The sequence below is a fragment of the Pomacea canaliculata genome, linkage group LG3 (genome assembly GCF_003073045.1).
Source record: "Pomacea canaliculata isolate SZHN2017 linkage group LG3, ASM307304v1, whole genome shotgun sequence".
NCBI classification, from domain to species: Eukaryota; Metazoa; Mollusca; class Gastropoda; order Architaenioglossa; family Ampullariidae; genus Pomacea; species Pomacea canaliculata.
This window is the reverse complement of record NC_037592.1, coordinates 37,760,871-37,779,303: the sequence shown is the minus strand read 5'-3', so window position 1 is coordinate 37,779,303 and position 18,433 is coordinate 37,760,871. Positions and strand designations below refer to the sequence as shown.

General features: G+C 38.5%; 1 protein-coding gene across 2 annotated transcripts; it reads right to left on the bottom strand.

The window, feature by feature from the left end:
- Positions 1–5,470: 5,470 nt before the first annotated feature.
- Positions 5,471–18,366, bottom strand: LOC112559795 (hyaluronan mediated motility receptor-like). Of its 2 annotated transcripts, XM_025231202.1 has the most exons (19): positions 18,229–18,365; positions 17,830–17,925; positions 16,607–16,710; positions 15,835–15,912; positions 15,470–15,658; positions 14,483–15,006; positions 14,206–14,292; positions 13,550–13,657; positions 13,119–13,189; positions 12,415–12,563; positions 11,809–12,086; positions 11,494–11,664; positions 10,805–10,963; positions 10,267–10,434; positions 9,470–9,637; positions 8,984–9,075; positions 8,369–8,502; positions 7,964–8,114; positions 5,471–6,692 (listed from the first exon to the last, which is right to left on the bottom strand). In XM_025231202.1, exons 1-19 carry the CDS (start codon positions 18,272–18,274, stop codon positions 6,673–6,675), a joined length of 2,793 nt encoding a protein of 930 aa, XP_025086987.1. In that variant the 5' UTR covers positions 18,275–18,365; the 3' UTR covers positions 5,471–6,672. The 2 variants fall into 2 exon arrangements, with proteins under 2 accessions (XP_025086987.1, XP_025086988.1); XM_025231203.1 differs by lacking the exon at positions 9,470–9,637 and having other exon boundaries at positions 18,229–18,366.
- Between the last annotated feature and the right edge of the window lie 67 nt (positions 18,367–18,433).

Here is an 18,433-nt window from a genome sequence, read left to right as displayed (position 1 = left end):
AGGTGACAGCTGCGATGGTCAAAGACTTACAAACGGAACAGACATTTTTAAAATATAAGTATCATTCACCAAATTAAACTCATTCATTTGTAGTCGTGTAGGCCTGTAGTTTCTCTTTCTTCGACCTCCATCATTGTTACCTTCAACTGTCGAAGATTTTTGTCTGACAACATTGGACTGTTGTCCAGCGGGGTTTGCCGAACATAACTGTCCGCCGGATTCTCTCGAAGACTTCTGTCGGATATACTTTCATACGTGTAGGGGTCGGTGTCCGTGGGGCTCGTGGCCCAGCGAGGGTACATCCTGCGGAAGATGTCTCGATGTCGGATGTTGACGACAAGAAGCCAGGAAAAGATCACCACCATTACCACGACAACCAGTATAGCTGCAACGGACAGAAAGTGTTTGCTTACATCGCCCAATATCTGGTTGTTGCCATGGGAACTGGCTTCAGATGAGGTCACTGCGGTGCAGCAAGGCAGGTCGTATGGTCTGCTTGCTTCTGGAAGCATGTTGGCTGTCGGAAATGTTGGACTCGGTGTTGGTGCTGTGGTCATAATGTACCGGTTACAAACATCATCACCCTAAATAATTAGTTCCACGATGCAAGCAGGTCTTACACCAGCAGGAAGTGGCCATGTTTGTTTGGGTTTTTTTACTCACCTGCATCTGAAGGTGCAAGCAAGAACACCTGTCACAATACATGTGTCCTAGAAAATGTTTTGAAACTTCAAGAATTAGTCCACGAGAAGCCGGTCTGAATCCGTTACGATTTATTTTTCTTTTCACTGACAAGGCCATCAGCTGTCTCCCTATTTGTGTTTCTCTGATTTTTTTTCATACATGTAAAAGTTGTTTTAAAACAGCTGAGCCAGACCTGACATTGAATACGAAAGAACAGCTCACTTCAACAGATTGTCTTCGCTTAGTTGACCTGCACCGACAAGTTATCAAACTAACTTGTAGAGACTGAAGTGGTATGATACTGAACTTCCACCTCTGTCTAACTGAAAATTTTATGGCAGTTTTATTTGCACTGTCTTCTGCTTACTTCTTAAATCTCAAAGTGGTCAAGTATTAAGCAAACAGACTTGCCAGGGTGAATAGTTCAGGCTGAATAATGCAGAGCACGAACTAGTACAGTTTTAAGGACGAGGTTGCACCGACAGATGAGCAGAATGAAAACATTCCACGTGCGTGGATAACCTTGTGTCTTTGCTTACCAAGGGTCAATCAGGCTTCTCTTGCGTGTCAACAATTTTAAAGACCTACCGCACTAGAAAACTGTTTACAAGTAGTTTAGCTCATTACAAGATACGAACTCCAGAAATATTAAGATAAAGTCCCTCTCTTGACCTTTGAAATTTGAAGGCCAGAGTTCACACAAAGTAAGATGTTAATTGCTATGTCACTTCGGAGCGTGTACATTGAATTCGTCATAAACTGAATTTATTTACAACCAGTGGGAAAGATGAGAGTGTTTATATATATATAACATCGTGTGTAGTGGCATCCCGCGTTGGACCTCTTTGTGTGCAAGAGTGAGAAAATAAATAATTGATGATTCGGTGTTATAATCAGGCGAACTTCTTGAAAACTAGTGAACTAAACCCCAGATTCGAACAAAAAAAAGAACAACATATTTTGTTATCGAATAGGTTCGCAATCATACCAGACTCACACAATTCCTGCGACAGAATAGGAAAGACATTGGGCGCTCTGTTCTTTTATCTATTGTATACACAGGCCATAATTATACACATTCCACTCTCCTAGATACCTTTGTATGAAATCTACCAAGCCACTAAAACTACTGCTGAGCATTATATATATACACACTTCACAGCTTATGACAGTTAAAGAACAGTTTAGCTGACACAAACATAATCGCACATTATCACTCGGGTCACGTGTGCCCCTATTTCAGGGCTTGAGACGGAGCGCCGAGTGATGTCTTAGACCCGTGGACTGCTTAATGTGTCTGTAGTAAATAAGTAAATCTCACAGCGAGAAACTATTTCCCCAAATCTTAGTAAACAGTCTCCCTCTGTTCTTAAGATGCGCGCCTACAAATAACTGCACAAATAAAGGTCAAAATCGTGACGTCACGATCTGCCGATGCTCCCATTGGCTGAGCCTTTCACAACATAAAATGTCTGCACTATAGTAGCTACTAGCTAGATATCTGTTTTAGTCTTATGTGAAGCTCGTGAGCATTTCTGGAGCGTCTGCGGAAATAATTTACACAGCTGGCCTTATCGTTTGTATGTAATATGTGTTTATAGAAAGGATTGATTGCTCCTCCGCGATATTGCTAGCTTTGCCCTGTAGCCTTCAAATCCTGTCAAACATTTTGTCATCTTACACATGACAAGGAAATAGGATAATTCAACGGTGGTGAAAAAAATTGTTACACAGGTTTCAGATATTTTGAGGCTGATCCCCAATAAGGTGTAACTGGACCGAACCGCATTACATAGCTAGCTATAAACACTGACTGAACCATCAGTTAGCCGCGGATCCTAAATCCCTCTTTCGTCTTTGTTGTTCCGGGGAAGAGAACGGAAGTTGCTAAAGAGAATTTTAACTAGCTCCAACTTGTCTGGTGTGCTATCTATTCTAATACCTCTTTATTCCCCATCTACACCCGCACTTTGAACCCATAAAGTGTGTTCTCTTCGGTGTCGGTGTTCTACTCTCTGTCGGAAGGCTTCTCTGTGTCATAATGTGTGCTCAATGTACCACAGCTGTTTACCCAGATGGCACAGGTCTCACTGACAAAGAATACTTATTTCTTCTTCCTTCGATGCCCTAGCAGTTCCTTGTCTTTTGACAGTAACACCTGTGTAATATTCCAGCGAGGGTGTGTACATCCCAGTCCACCAAGTTCAGTGCGGAAAAGTTACCTGCAGCTGTCGCCTTGAGTTCTGCAAGGGTTGAGGATGTAGGGTGAATCCATGGCTGTTTAAACTCTGTGTGAGGTCCCTGTCGTTGTAGCCGAGACAAACCGGACGGTGTCAATGGGCCTTTGATTAAGATTTATATAAAGCTTTGGACAAAAACGAATTTACTTAAAACTGCAACAACTACAAGCAGACCCTGTTGTAAAGCTGTGTAAACCACGGAAGAGGATACAACACTAACCCTCGTTTTATCTCCTTAAACTAGTATTGTACACAGTAGTCAAGATGTGTACCATGAAACACATTTAAAGCACGAGAATATTCTCTAGTCATCGCTTTTGTCGCTGTTCGGGGTGTTGTAATCCACTCCGAGACTGGTTGTTTGGGTCACGTGTACTACAGAAGGGTGTAACGCCGTTTGCGTAACTCGTAATGCGATCTTACTTCTGTTGAGGTGAGAGTGACCCACGACTCACCTCTCACTGGCTTTAGGAATCCCGGATAATGGCAGTTGTTGTGTTGTCGGTTAATGTTGTTTAGAAAAAATTTAACAGGACTTTATGCAAACAACTTAGTTAATATCAACCTCCCATGCTTTCAGACGATATACTTCTCGTAATCATTTATTTTGGACTTTTTAGTTCCTGCCAAATTCACTCGAGTCTTCTGTGGAAGTCAGGAATACAGGGTGGTTTGTGTGTGGGTGTGTGTGTGTGAGGGTGGATAGTAAGGTCGACGCTATTGTAAGGTGGGGAAAGGGCGCCTTAAAATAACATTTCTATTTAGAGCGTTGCCCTCGCCTTTAACCCAACGATTGAGTCAGGTGAATGGTGTCTGATAATAGGTTGGGACTGTATTTTGCATTCTGACTTTCAAACATGAAAATCTCTGCCCGCGATCTCTGCCAGACGATGTTCATAAGGTCACAATGACGGGGTAGCATAAAAGATGCTTTAACTTTGACTACGAAACCAAATAATTCATTTTCAGTTACATTATAAGTTCATTACATGAGCTCGAACTTGTTATTGATTAGGCTTAGGCCCATTTCAAGGAAGCAAGCAAAAACAACAAATTTTTTTTGTGGTTTGTTTTACTTGTCACGGGAGCACATTGCGGTAAAGGTGATCTTTTAGTCTGATGTGCCCTGTCCTAATGTTGCCATTCTGTCAGCCTACTCATTGCCTTCGATAGCACAGTGTGTGGGTATCCACTGCAGTGCTGATATCTCTCAGTCCTGCATTTTCTTTACAAATTTTGCATTTTTTATTATTGTTGTTGTTGTGAACGGATCAGGGTTTCAACGAGTCTGTAGTTGGTACAGTGAAACCCTGCTGAAATGCTTTTTGTCTACCTGTGTCCATCTGGATACTGGATGTATACTCTACTCCTCCACGTAAAAGAAATAATAAAATAAAAATATAGATGACACGGCAACCACCTTACTACATCGACATTTTTTCTGTTGCTGCAGATCACTGTCCCTTACCAGGCGCAAACAATAAACACACAAACATTACGAGGTCGGAATAACAATTGCGAAGACAGTTTATCTGTGCCATGCCCTTGGAATGCTACCTGTCGTCTTTTACCCTCCAACTATTAGTTCCGCCATCTTCACACAGATCATGGTCTAAAACGGGGATTTGCTCGGCAACACCGCAGTGGTTATCGGATGTTATGACTCAACACTATGCACTCAGACGATTGTTTCGACATTGTGGTGGGATGGGGTCACAGGGAGGGGAGAATGCCCTTATGTGTCACGTGCACCTCAGCTTTTAATATACGAGCTTATTTACCCTGCTGCGAGTGTTCACCGTAAAGTAAAACATTTATTAACCGGACATGACTTGTCTTTACCTTTTATTATCGAGACCTTAATTCATCGACAGACCACACACTTATACCTGTCAAACGTTTGGCGAGCGAGCTTTCTCTTATGCTGGAACCAAACTCTAGAATTCGTTCCCGTCAATGAATTCTAGTGAGGTCTGTTCAAATCTTTTGAAGCGAAGGGAAGTCGTTGCTTACCTCCCACCCCAACCCTACAAATCGGCTTCATGACCTTTACAATGAAAACTCAGGAACACAGTAATGCCAGCACTCCCCGACGTCTTCCCCCTCCACAGCGCCTCAAAATGACATGTTACTCGTGATACAACTATTGACAGATGCTGGTCGCTTCTTGTTCGACCTGATTTAGTATTAAGAGCAACACTAGTGTGTACAAAAGGACAGTTTCGATTGTTCATTAGGCGAATAATATGGAGTTAAACCATGGAGCGCTACCAGGAAACAGTGAAGTCACTTTTTTCGGGTCTTTTCAAATTAAAATAAAAACAGGAAATGTTCTAAATGAAATAAACAACAAAAAGTGGTTTGGGCAAGACTGCAGCTACTTAATGATAAATTATACTGTGAACTGCAATGCATATTACTTGTGTTAAAAAACCTCTTCTTATATCAGTTAAAGTACAGTATTCTAAGAATGTACTTTGTAGAAGAAACAAGACATCACTTTCTGCTGCAAACATAATCACTAATGAAAAGCTTAAACGAATGTAATTTATCATGGACTTTACTTGCATTCTGAATCAGAATGACTGCAAAAAGATGTTGAGGTAGAAAGAAACCCTTTTTGCTTTGTGAATTTTATGACCCACATTTGCTGGATATAAACAAACACTTTTAAATTTGTGGTTTCAAACAGGTCATCAATGTGACAAGCTTAAACATTGTTCTGTATGTAAGATAACATTAACCATAAAATATCCTTCAAAATATTTGCATTCAATCCTAGAGTACATACTGCAGCTGATTATAAAACACCAGTAAAAATGAAATTTAGAGAAATATTACAGATTTAGTACACAGTAAAATAGCACAGTTGATTAAACACCTTACCACATAACTTATACAGCAAATACTTACACCAGGTATATCAGAGTGCAAAAGTTTATTAGTGACAAGAAAGAACTCAGCACATGGACTTTTTTAACAACCCTGAATGAGCAACTGTCTTTTGTTCTCAAGCTCTATGAGCATTAGCCTTGCCATGCACAGTCAAAACCCTTACATCACATGACTGCGTAGACAGGCTTTGTCACAATGTCAGTACTATCCTCTGTGAAAAACAAACTTAGTCTGGTTGACCTTTCAGTACACATTCTCTGATTTATATCACATCCTTCCACAAGTGTTTCTTTTCTGACTTCCAAGCAAACATGATGCTTAAGTCAAACGCATCATCACGATTTTTGTTTTGCCAACCAATCTCTGTTCCGTACATGTATTTAAAAACAAAGCGTGGCATTTCATTACTAGTCTCAGCATCCACATCTTTTCAAGTTTTGTACACACTTCAAGCGGACACATATTTCAGTCCCACCACTTCAAATGTTGCTGTGAAGGCGAAATCACGAATGTCATTTATACAGCAAAATTAATTTTATAGCAAATGAGATTATGCTGCTAGCACCAGACTGAAATGAAGCAATGTACAATGAAATGAACATATTTAAAATTCAGTTATCTACATCCAGACTTTAAACTTCACCTTTCATTGCAGAGTGCACTAGACAGTGCCTAAATGTTGTTGCAAGCTGTCAGCTCACACAATTTGATCCCTCAATTATTTTCATCCTTCGCTCGTACATTCAAACAGTCATAACATGAGCCACGATCACTTCCAAGCCCCATCACATACATTAAGATACTGCCTCTGAGGACATACCCTGCATCTCCAAACTGTGGTGTTGACAAACACCTACTGAATGTTGGTATTTGCTGAAAGAGAACAGCAAGTATATTTTTGAAATTTGGAGCAACTGGGTTTTGCAAATCAAATTAAAACTGATTTTTACATAATACAACTGCTTTTTCTTTTCTTCACAAAAAGGAACTGAGAATAAAGATTTAAGCATGTGAAAACAGGTCAATTCCCGAGCCATTAACTCACTGAAGTCGCTCCATATGTGGGTGTTACAGAGGAATGCTCCAGCATTGGGGTTACTATTATAGGTTTATTTTTAACACTTTTCCCCCTTAAAATTATCCATTGTACAAAGACTAAGAAAAATAAGTGCAGATTAACCTGCTATGTTGTGTTTTTTCCCTCAAATTTGATTACAACAGAATATGATGCAAAATACTTTAAGAAATTTTGAATGCAGTATAATCACATATATATATATATCTTACTCCTTATTACTGGTTATTAATCTCCACCAGCAGTCTTAACTTGGTGTCTAAAGCTAAATCTGCTAGCCTATTTATTTTTGGTTGTCTCATTGAATTCTCTTTTTTGACTAGCCAAGCTCTTTCTGAAATTGCTCTAAATTTTTGCATGAAATGTTTCTGCTTCTTTTTCACACATCAAAGTAGGTATGATAACTCACCAGCACATTCACAAATGAATAACAAATTCTCGCTAGTGTTTTCATTATTGCTTCAACAGGTTATCCTAATCTAACCTTTACTGACATGACCTCAATTTTGTTTTAATTGCCATTCCCTTGCTCCCTAGCAAACCCTGTCAACTCCCCACACCTTGTATTAATCAGACTTTGATCTTGCCTAGGATGATCCAGGTGGTAAAGCAACACTCCTGTTGTCAGTAGAATTTCAAAACATTCCTCATGATACCCTCCACCCACCAACTTCACCCCTTTTTTCGCCATCCTAGGAATAGTGACAAGTCTAAGCTGGAAGTGCTAATGTTTCAATAACTTCCTAAAACACCACTAGCTATTGGACAACATATCCTCAAACTGAATTCTATCCAGCAGCAAAAGCGAAACTGAAGATCACAAGATTGTAAGGGGGGGAAAAAAAACAAAGCTGTGCTAATCACATAATCCTTTTGACATTGGCCATAATCCTCACAATAATGAAGAATTTCCTATAATGATTACAGCCAATCTATATGGATAAACATGCCCGTCAATCCTAACTGTTGATCAATACTAAGCTACAGTTCTGAGGTTATTGTTCACAAGTCCACTAAGTAGGGAATGTCCTTTAGGGGCAGCAAGTCTGGCGAGTTTAAATGCACTCACCCTGCCTAAGTGGAGATCTAAGTGGCTGCTGGTCTTTTCGAAGGTGCACAGGGTCAACTAGTTTTTTACCCTCAAGGATCTGCAGGCGTCTTTCAAGTTTCTGTATTGCATTGTTCTGTTTGGCAACTTTTCCCTTTAATTCTTCTTTTTCCTGTGTAAAAAAAAAAATGGCACACATGAGCCCACATGGATTTATGCATGGAAAAGTACGCACCAACATTTACTTTCCTGCATTTTTATTTTTGTTTGGCAAATGAGTACTTGGCACAAAAGGCTACAGGCTGGGCAGTCTGGGTTTGTATAAAAACAAAACATAAAAAAAAAGACTGGTGGTTTAAAATGGCAAGTACTTCTGGTGCATAGCAAGTGGAGATACGGTGACAAAACATTGAGATCAGAGCAAACCTTGCGGCACTTCATGAATTCATCCTTCATCTTGTTGATGTACTGGATTTTTTGGCGGTGGTTTTGATGACCAAGCAGCTTGGCACACTTCTCCATAAGTTTTGCAACTTCTGCCTCATCCTGCTGCCTTTGACCTGCAAAAATCTCTCACAATTATTTTTTTATTTATCTGTTAAATATCTAAAATCAAGTGACTTGTTTTTATATAAGTGACCATTCTTTTCAAATCTGAATACTACAGCTCATATTACATTCACTTGAAGTTAAAAAAAAATTCACCTGCATAAGCAGTTTTTAGACTGGTGTTTTACGCCGTGTCAGACTAAGCTATTTACGGCAAGGTATGTACAGATGCCACGTAACAGTGTAAAAAAAAATTCACCTGCTAACCGTTAACCGCTCTCAGTTTTGGAAGGGAGTAAGAATACAATCATACAATGATTAAGTAGCAAGAACACATTAGAAGGGTCCATAATACTGAGATGTGAGAAAAAGCAGCAAGCTATAGACCAAATGTGTTAATGAAAGAAAATAGAATATTTAGAGAAAAAGCAATAAGCTATAGACAAAATGTATCATAAAAACAAAAAAAAGACCATTTTTTTAAAAGCTTACCAAGCAAAAGTTCGCGTTCTGCTGCAAATGCATCGAGCTGCTCCATAAACGGTTCAACACGAAAATATAACTCATCATATTTGTTTTTCCAGCTGCAAAAATTTATTTCAAATAAATATGCATGAATGCTTACATGCTACCATTCTGGCACACTAGAGTCAGTGATGTCAAGCTACTGCTAAGCTAGTGATATCGGTGTTTCGTTGACCAGACATAGCCCAAAAACCACAGTTAATACTTTTTTCCACTGGACCATAATGCAGTATACTTGCTTTTTGTGATCAGTAAGAAGTACATTCATTGCTGACTAAATCTGCTGTTAACCATCTTGAGTAAGAACTCTTGGTTTCTTGAATAGCTGAAAAACACTAAGCTGTCTTTAGGAGAATCATCTCCTTGATCCACCATTTTGTTTTCCTTGATGGCAGATAATAACGGACATAAACTGACAAAAAAGAAAAGTACGTATCTAAAAAGGAAGCATACTCTTCTTGTTCCTTTAAAAGTGTTTCAGTCTCCTCCAGCTGCTGAATCTTTTCAGACATTTCACTTATGATACGTTCAAACCCACTGCGCTCCTCCAAGGCTGCTTCCCGCATTCTTTCCAGCTGCCCTTCCATATCTAACACTATGCGACCGTTTTCTGTTAAAATACTGTCCAAAATAGATAAATATAATAAATAACAATAAAGGAAATAGAAAGCAATTGACGTACACAATCAATATTGCAGGAAGAACATGAACTGTATATTTGAAGACAGCATGTCTTTTGGTTACACAATAGCAAACAGAACTGCTACCCAGAGAGATGCTATCATTTTATTTTACTGTAAATTTTGGTCTATTTAGCGCACCTGTTTATAAGCAGTACCTACTAAATATTTTTTAAATCTTGATTTATTTTTATATCACAAATAGGCCGCACTGGTTTATTAGCTGCAAATATAAAAAACTTGAAAGCTACATCACAGGAATTTTTGTTTCGTTGTTAGCACGATTAGGGTGTGTGCTTCAGCAACTGATCTGAATGCTTCAATGGTACGCAGCTTTGATTTTAAAATATGAACAGCTAACAGTGCAACAACATTAACAATTAATACTTTAACATGGATCTCATCAAAAAACTTAACCACAATCTGAAAAATACGGAAAAATCTGCAACAAGCAACATCACTGCTTAGGCTGCAGGGTTTAAAGTTGGGGAAAAAAGTTGCGGTTTATAGTACAAAATTTACGATAATTAATGTATTATTTGTAATAGTCATTAATAAGGCACTCTTCACCTGTCAATTTGACTCTGAAGCATGGTCTTCTCAGCCTCCATATCTTTCACTTCGTTCTCAAGTTCAGAGCATTTTTCGGTCTGTTGCAGGAACTGCTTCTTGTACTTCTGGGCCAACTCCTCACTATTGCTTAAAGCAGACTGAAACTCATCCTCTTGACCTTTTAGCCTACCATGAAATTTTGTCAAAATGCTATCAATGTAACAGCATGGATCTAGTATGTTACTTTTGTCTACTTTCAGTGAAAACCTGTATATCCCTGCATCACATAAGAGAAGGTTACCTTTTCCAAGGCAAGGTTAAAAAAAAAGAGGTATTCAACTGTGTTCATATATTAATAAATAATAGAATATGTATGAGAACTCAACTAAGGCTGTTTTCAAGTTCCTGAAAACTTCTTTACTTGCTGGGAAGAAAAAGAAAGAGCATGAAAAAAAAATGAAAAAGCATGTTTCTACCAGCATCTAGCTGGCATGGTACCCCCACTTAGATGCACAAGTCTGACTACACATTCAAACATGCTTAGCACTGCACAGACCTCATCAGTTCCTCCTGTAAAGCTGTCAGCTTAAGATGCAGCATCTCTTCCTGTTCTCTAAACTCTGACTGATGTGTCTCAAGTTCATCTTGGCTTTTCTTCACCTGTTTTTCCAGGTCACAGATCTGTTGCTGCAATTTTTCTTTGTCTGCCAGAAGCCTGCAGAAAAGTGACAAGTGATGTTTTATAAAAGCATGTGACCAAGTGCACTATTTTCTAGGTCCTTTAGAAAAGATTAGACATGGGAAGGTACACAACTATTAACCCAGGGGTACCCAAACTAAGGCCCACTGGCCACATCTGGCCCGTGAAGGTGTCTCATCTAGCCCGCTATTCTAACCAGACATAACACAATTTCATTCTTAACATCATAATTCTGGCAAAACCTTCATGTTCTGGCCCAAGATATTGTATATCATGTCCAGTACAGCCCTCGAGCAAGAAAAGGTTGGGCACTGTATTAACCTATTATCTATTTATCTAAAAAAAAATAGTTGCACTAGTATTGATGCACATAAAGAAAACCCCTGACATAATAAAAAAAGTAAAAATGTTTCTTTATTTTATTTTTTGTCTGTTGTGCCTAATGCCACAAATGGATCAATCACATCTGACAATAACACAAGGTCACCTTTTACTGATTGTTTGAAAACTTCCTGTCCTGAGACAAAAAGCATTAGCCAACTCACTTCTTCAGCTCATCTTTCATTTGTCTGTTGAAGTTCTGGCTTCGGTCTAATCGTAGGGCAAGTTCAGACATCTTGGCATCCATTTCCTGGTGATCCAAAGCCAAAGCCTTCTTCACACTCTGCAGTTCTTCACAGTGTTTTTCAACCAGCTTGTGTCGTTCTTCAGTAGCTCTGTGGAGCAAATCCCTTGTTAATTCCTAATATAAGTAATGTCATTTATCTACCATGTTTAACTGTTTTAAAAATTTACAGCCAGATTTTCAAGCAGCAGGTGTCAGCTGTCTGAAAATCCCTGGTCGAGCCTAATTTTCTCACCTCTTCAACTTATCCTTCAGCTTGTTTTGTTCTTGGTCAGCCAAGGTCACTTGCTGCTCTAGCTGCATCTTGAGATCCTGCTCTGTGACCTGGAGCTGCTGCACCTGTGTCTGAAAATGAAGCACCTGACTCTGTGCTCCTTCTTCTCTTTGTTGCACAGCATGGAGATCCACCATGAGGCTTTTGATGGCTGCTTCCAGGTCAAGTTTAGCATGGCTTAGAACTTCCAGCTCCTTTTCTTTGCCATGCTCAAGACTTTTTGTACATGATAGTTCATCCTGTTGTGGGGCAAGTTTATTGGACTGAAGGAGTTGTTAGCTTCAGGGCAGTATTTACAAATCCCATAAAAGTCAAATCTTTTTAGATATTTCAAATAGCGCATGAAGTAAACAAAAAAATTAAATTTACTGTGACTTTAAAAAGACTATGATCATAAATATTTCGTGTGATGTTTTCATCATTAGCAATATTTTCTTTTCTTTATTATCAGTTTTTGGTTTTTGTTTTTTAAAGATTTAGAAAGTTCTTACTGCAGACTTTAATGGCTGTGAATCTCTTCTAAAAAAACAGACCGATTCTTATTACTATGTACAAGCTAATCCCTACCTTCAGCTGTGTCAGGCTTTGAACTAAATCTTTGTTCGTCAGTTTTGTGCACTCCAGTTCATCCTGAAGAGTTTGTAAATTTTGTTGCAATACATTAACTTGCATTTTGAGCTGTGAACAGGTTTTTTCTTCCTGAACTTCTTGGGAAGCTAAAAAGGGAAAAAAATTATGCAATCAGTATCAGTTGCCTAAAATTCATGGAATCGTGGTTACATTATCTAAGTAACAGACTACAGAGACTTGGAAAGCACAAAGCACTACGCAGCATTTGGACTCAGCATCAAATACTTCAACAAAAAAGAGATTTTGTCTTTTATAATAATTGAATTTGTAAAATACACTTCCTCATGTAGAAATGAGCTGAGTGCAGCACACATGAAAGACTACAAACTGTCAACTATACAAAAAATGTATCCAACAGTAAGCAGATAAGACAATGGTAAATGTAAGCATGGATGAAGATGAACTGAGGAGTGAATAGAATGATCTGCTGGATTATGCAAAATAATTTCTGAATGAAATGAGTTTTGAAGCTGTATTCGAGGGCTTCAAATATAGACAGTTTGAAGAGAAAGGGATAGACAATTCAAAATAGCAGGGCCTGAAAAGGAGATGATCTGCAGAATCTCTCTCTTCAGATATGCGGCACAGAGGACATTACAAGCAGACTAAGCGATTGACTTAGATGTGACAGGAAAACTCACCAAGCTTTTCTTCCAGAACTTCATGCTTTACTGTCAGTGACTGAATGGTTTCATTTAGCAGCTTATTTTCTCTGCAAAATAATCAGAATCATCACCTCTCTACAAATATTGATAAACTTGTTGCCCTCTAATGATACCTGTAACAGATTTTTTAAGACCTCAAAGACAATTTTCAGAACAAATTATCTCCACAACAGACTCATCTATCTCAAAATGTTACTGTGATCCTTCTATTTTCAATGACTTGTAGATAAATCATTAATTCGCTATATCTCTTAAATCTTAAAGAAATACACAGCAATCAAAGCTGGAAGTAAAACACATAGATACAATGTCATCTTCTCCAGCCTCTACTGAAAATTATGATACACTGACTTGAATGAATGCATGTGTGCTGGTTGTTAAAACCCACAGCCGACCCCAATACTCACTGTTCTAGCTGCTCTATGTGCTCCTTTAACAGAGCATTCTCAGCCAACTCCTCAAAAAGCTGCTGCTTCATGACATCAGACTCACTGTATGCTTCTTCCTTGAGAGACCTGTACAAAGTATGACTGAGAAGTGAAGTTTATTACCAGATCCTCCCTACAAATCCCTATGCCTCTATGAGGAATAGTTCGTGTATAAATTTTTAAAATGTTAATAGTTGGTAGGGATTAGACTTTATGCTATTTTTGTGTAGAAGATAGACTTATTCAAATCATGGAGCATGAAAGGCTTAAAACAGGATTAAAAAAAAAATTTAAATAACCACATGAGAGTGCCACTGAAGACAGAGTGACCTGAAGACAGTAGATCGAAAGCGATTAATTACATGCAATCACTAGCTTTATTAAAGAAGGTGAACATTCTCCATTTTAGTCAGGCTTTCCCATGCTATTTATTACTCAGCAGTCAGTCTGTTGTGAAAGAAACAATATATTTGTGAATATATGTGACAAAGATATCACTTATCAAGAATATACCCAACCCTATTTTTATACTATTTAAACTTTTCTCCTTTCCATCCTACCTGAATACAACAAAGTCAGTTACAAACCACCTTCTACTTTCTACCAGCATGGATTACTCCATGCAAGAGCCATACCTAATAGCATCGAACATAAGGTCCCCACGCACTTCAAGGTCCTTTTTGGCCAGTTTCAAATTCTTGCTTTCCTCTTCCACAGAAATACTGTCATCACAATAGGGACAAACTGATGAAATTATCAATTATTTAGCAATTATTTACTAAGCAAACAAAACCAAAACAACAACTGAAAAGTCAGACGCAGAGTTAAATCTTCAAGGAAGCCTAGCATAAATACTGGATTTCCTCATTTTGTTTCATCAACTTTTTAGTAGTATGAAATAGCTGCACTGACCCACTTTGCTGCAGTTTAGCCAAGTTTTCCTTTGTGCTGTGCAGCTCTTCTTGCAACTGCTCTTGAAGCTTGCTGTGGTTCTCTTGCATCTGCTGCAACTGCTGCTGCAGATCATAACACTTCTGCTGTGCCTGCTCCATCTGCTTCTCCCCCTGGTCTCGTGCTTGTAATGCAGCTTGTAGCCGCTGTTCTGTCACAGCGCACACATCTCCTTGCTGTGCCAGGGCTTGCTGCAGCCTCTCCCTCTCTAACTGAAGGCTGTGCATCTGTTGCTGTGTCTTGCTGCTCTCTTCTTGCAGTGCCTGCAGCTTCTGTTCGCAAGAGCTGCAGGCCTCTTGGCTTTTTTGCAGCATTTGCTGAAGGATGTCCACTTCCTGTTGTGCCTTCTGCATTTTCTGCTGTGCGTGGTCATGCTTTTCCTTAACTGCTTCTAGCTCTTGCCGAAGTTCCTTGGATTTTGCTTCATGTTCTTGCCTCAGACTCTGTACAAGTTTTTCATGCTTCTGTTGCATCTGGACAGGCAACTGTTGAGTCAAAAGAAATAAAATGGATACAAAAATACAGTACTTCCATGAAAACAATACAATCTTACTTGTCTTTTAATGTTTCTCCCTGTGTTATTCTAACACAAAATTATCTGCTGACCAGTTGCTTTTTAACAGATGAAAATCACTGTTTATTGCTATATCAGATAAACCTCATAAACTGACACTGAACAAATCTGCCATAAATTATTCATTCTTTTTAAGTCATTTTTTTGCTTGGAAAAAGTTTTCCTTACCTTTCTGGAAAACTTGCTTTTAAGGAAAGGCAAGTATTTCTATAAACATGCAAACACACCTGCCCACCTCTCACTCACAAACTGTTGTAGAGATTTGCTTCACATTGCACACCATATTAACCTTTTAAGATATTAGTTCTGACCATCCATTGACTGTCACAAACAATGATGCTGTTGATTCATAAATGATCAGTTGACCACCTCACCTGCATTTGTAAAACCTTCAGCTGTGACTTTGCCTCCTTAGTTTCTGCCTCCAAAGTGGCTGCATGAGCAAGGCACAGTGTGTGATCGACATCGGCATTATTTAGTCGTCCTTCAAGATTCTGACACTTTTCACGCAGCTGCCGCAGCTCGCGATCCTGTTCTCCCTTTACATGCAGAAGTCTCCGGAGCTGCAAGAATCATATTAATTAACCAGTAGTTATGCATTAAAACATTGTATCTAATCATACATCCTTTCTATGTCTAAAGTTTAAAGAAGAGAGCAGGTTTTTTTCTAAGAATTTAACTTTAAGATTTTTTATTATTTTGTTCAACAAAAACAATTGAAAGAGCCTGAAAAGCTCACCTCCAGTTCAAGGTCTTTACTACGTCCAGTATGATCACTGAAATGTGTTGACTTCCTTGCTACACTTCTGTTGGATGACTGCAATAAGTCCCATTAAAAGGAAGATGGGGATGTTCCACAATACGTCAAGCAAGCACACTCAAACCATGTGCTAGCAGACATTAACTTAAACTATGACAGAATAAAAGACTCAGAAAGAACAAGGATACTCAAAGCAAAACTTAGGCTGTGCAAATGACAGAGATGGCATCAAGAACATGAATTTTAGGCAAGAGCTACTGATTGTATAATTTATTTCCCTTTTAGCTTCCCAAGAACCAAGAACTAAGATCTTACATCTACGATTTCAATCTGAAGATTCAGGGCCCAACTACACAACACATTTCTAATTTTGAACAAATCCTTAAACCCTAATTAGATAAAAAATTTTATAGAAACACAGTGCAAAAGACAATTTTGGAATTTAAAAACTGTTTCCAGACTTTTATTCCATCAGCACAATTTTTTATATGCCCTTCTGCAATATATCTAACTGACATACAAGTGTTGTTTGAAAAATGTTTTTAAATTCTTTAGAACAGTTTTAAGCATTTAAAACATGTTATGCAGCAAACCCTAGGACTAGAGACACTTTCTCTTCATAAACAGCACTTTTTGGATGGTTAATAGCTAATTTCAAGATACATTCAACTACTGTCAATGTCACTTACAATATGGCAGCTGTTCTATGCACTGTATTTCTAGAACATCAAAAAAGAAATATAAGTGTCACCTCAGAAGATGAGGAACTGTTTGCGGAGCCACATTTTCTGGGAGTGCTGGAAGTCAGCTGAGAATGATGGAAGTATTCCATGTAATCAGAATTAGGAGCAACATCTGCAGGTAGCGAAAAACAATCATTAAAAAAATCATTCTAGTATCTTAATAAGATTTTGTCAATGTCAACATTTCTAAGCACAATGAACTAGTCACAGAAGCCAAGACCAATAATCAAGCCATGTGAGAGCAAACAGTATTGTAACAACATGCAGGTTTCACACAACAAATCGTCTTGACCCTAGAGAGAGAAGGCGCTCTACTATTTTATACCCTTCCTTTTAAGTTGCTTTCTATATTCATGGCTGGTAATGTGAAGTGCAGAGAGACAGGTCATATGATAGTATTCTGTCTTATACAAACATTCTTCTTATTCAACAGACTTTAAAGGATCCAAAATAATGCTGCTTGCCTCATCTGCAGACCATCTAGATATGAACTTATATCATCTATCATTCACTTGCTTCACTGGCTGCCAAATGCATATCGTGTAAAGTACAAACTCATCTTCCAACACCAAGCTTCTTCGAGCCCCACTAGCTAAGACGGACAAAGGTCTTTTCCCTACCAAGCTCCATCAACTTGGAACAGATTACCGTCACCCTTCATCCCTCTCTCTTACCACCTTTTAGTTCAAACTTAAGATGCATCTTTTTGGCACTTCCCTGTGACCCTGCCCTGACAATGAGCAGGTGCTGACAGAGAATGACAAGGCCTTACTAACAGACTGATAGTTCTATCATATGAAATGGAGACCGACATTGACAAAAATAAAGTCATGGTCATTGGCTATGGCAAAGCAGATATCTACATGAATGGAGTAAGCCTCAAAGATATCCAAATCAGGATTGTGACAGTAAAATCAGCAATGGCTAAGCTGTACAGGGTTTGGCAAAGCCATAGCATCAGGATTACCTCAAAGTAGTCTGTACAAGTCTCTGTAGTACTGATCTTGATTTACAGATATGAAAAATGGCTATGCTTGCTGACATTTTATTCTTCGCTAGTACTGTTGTTTATTCTTTTATAGTTCAGATGTTATTTGTTTTTCAGTCCCTTGGTGGTGTCCATGTTTTGTTCTAGTTCTTAGGCGATAAGAGCATGCTCGTTGGGAGTGTGAATATGCGTTTAATAATTTTGCATTTATTATTATTATAAAAGTTAACATTATGTTCCTGCCTTTTGGATGTTTGAAGCGATCTGATTTCTCGATGTATGCTCCTTTCAGATTTCTTTCCTCTTTAGGATCATATGCTCCAACAGGTGGAGCGCAACCTGCAAATGTGAAATCGGCAGCTTAGTGCTAATAAGTGGTAATTAAGTGAGAAACGAATCCTTTATTTCTCCTGTATCGCTCTCGTGCTCTGTAATTGTAACTAAATATATTTTTGAAACGTTTGACCGTCGCCACAGCCTTATCACAACCCTTTAGTATCCCTTTAAGATACCACAACATGCGGACAAATATAACAATCACAATTGTTCTGAAACAACGAAAGAACACACCAATTGTCTGCTGACGTACAGCACGTAGACTTAGATAACTTAAGTTTTATAGAATCAAACAGAAGGTCTCACCTGAAACATCATTAAAACGCTTGACAGGTGCTTTTGAAAACGACATTTATAAAGAATCCAAAGATTTTGTTTTGAATAGACCGCCGCTGTTTGCCGTCGCTTTTGTGGGAAGACCAATCGCCACTCACTGTGCGAAATCTCTGTTTTTATTACCTTATTCTAAATTAATGTAATATTTTTATTTCATATAATTATTACAGAAAAT

Bases quoted from the DNA above. Each gene is read 5' to 3' on its own strand.
- LOC112559795 (XM_025231202.1), bottom strand. From the start codon at position 18,274: ATGTCGTTTTCAAAAGCACCTGTCAAGCGTTTTAATGATGTTTCAG. The intron at 10,964-11,493 runs GTGAGTTGGCTA...ACTTTTCTGCAG, and splicing joins ATGAAAGATGAGCTGAAGAA to GCTTCTGGCAGACAAAGAAA. The intron at 8,115-8,368 runs GTTTGCTCTGAT...TTTTTTACACAG, and splicing joins AATTCATGAAGTGCCGCAAG to GAAAAAGAAGAATTAAAGGG.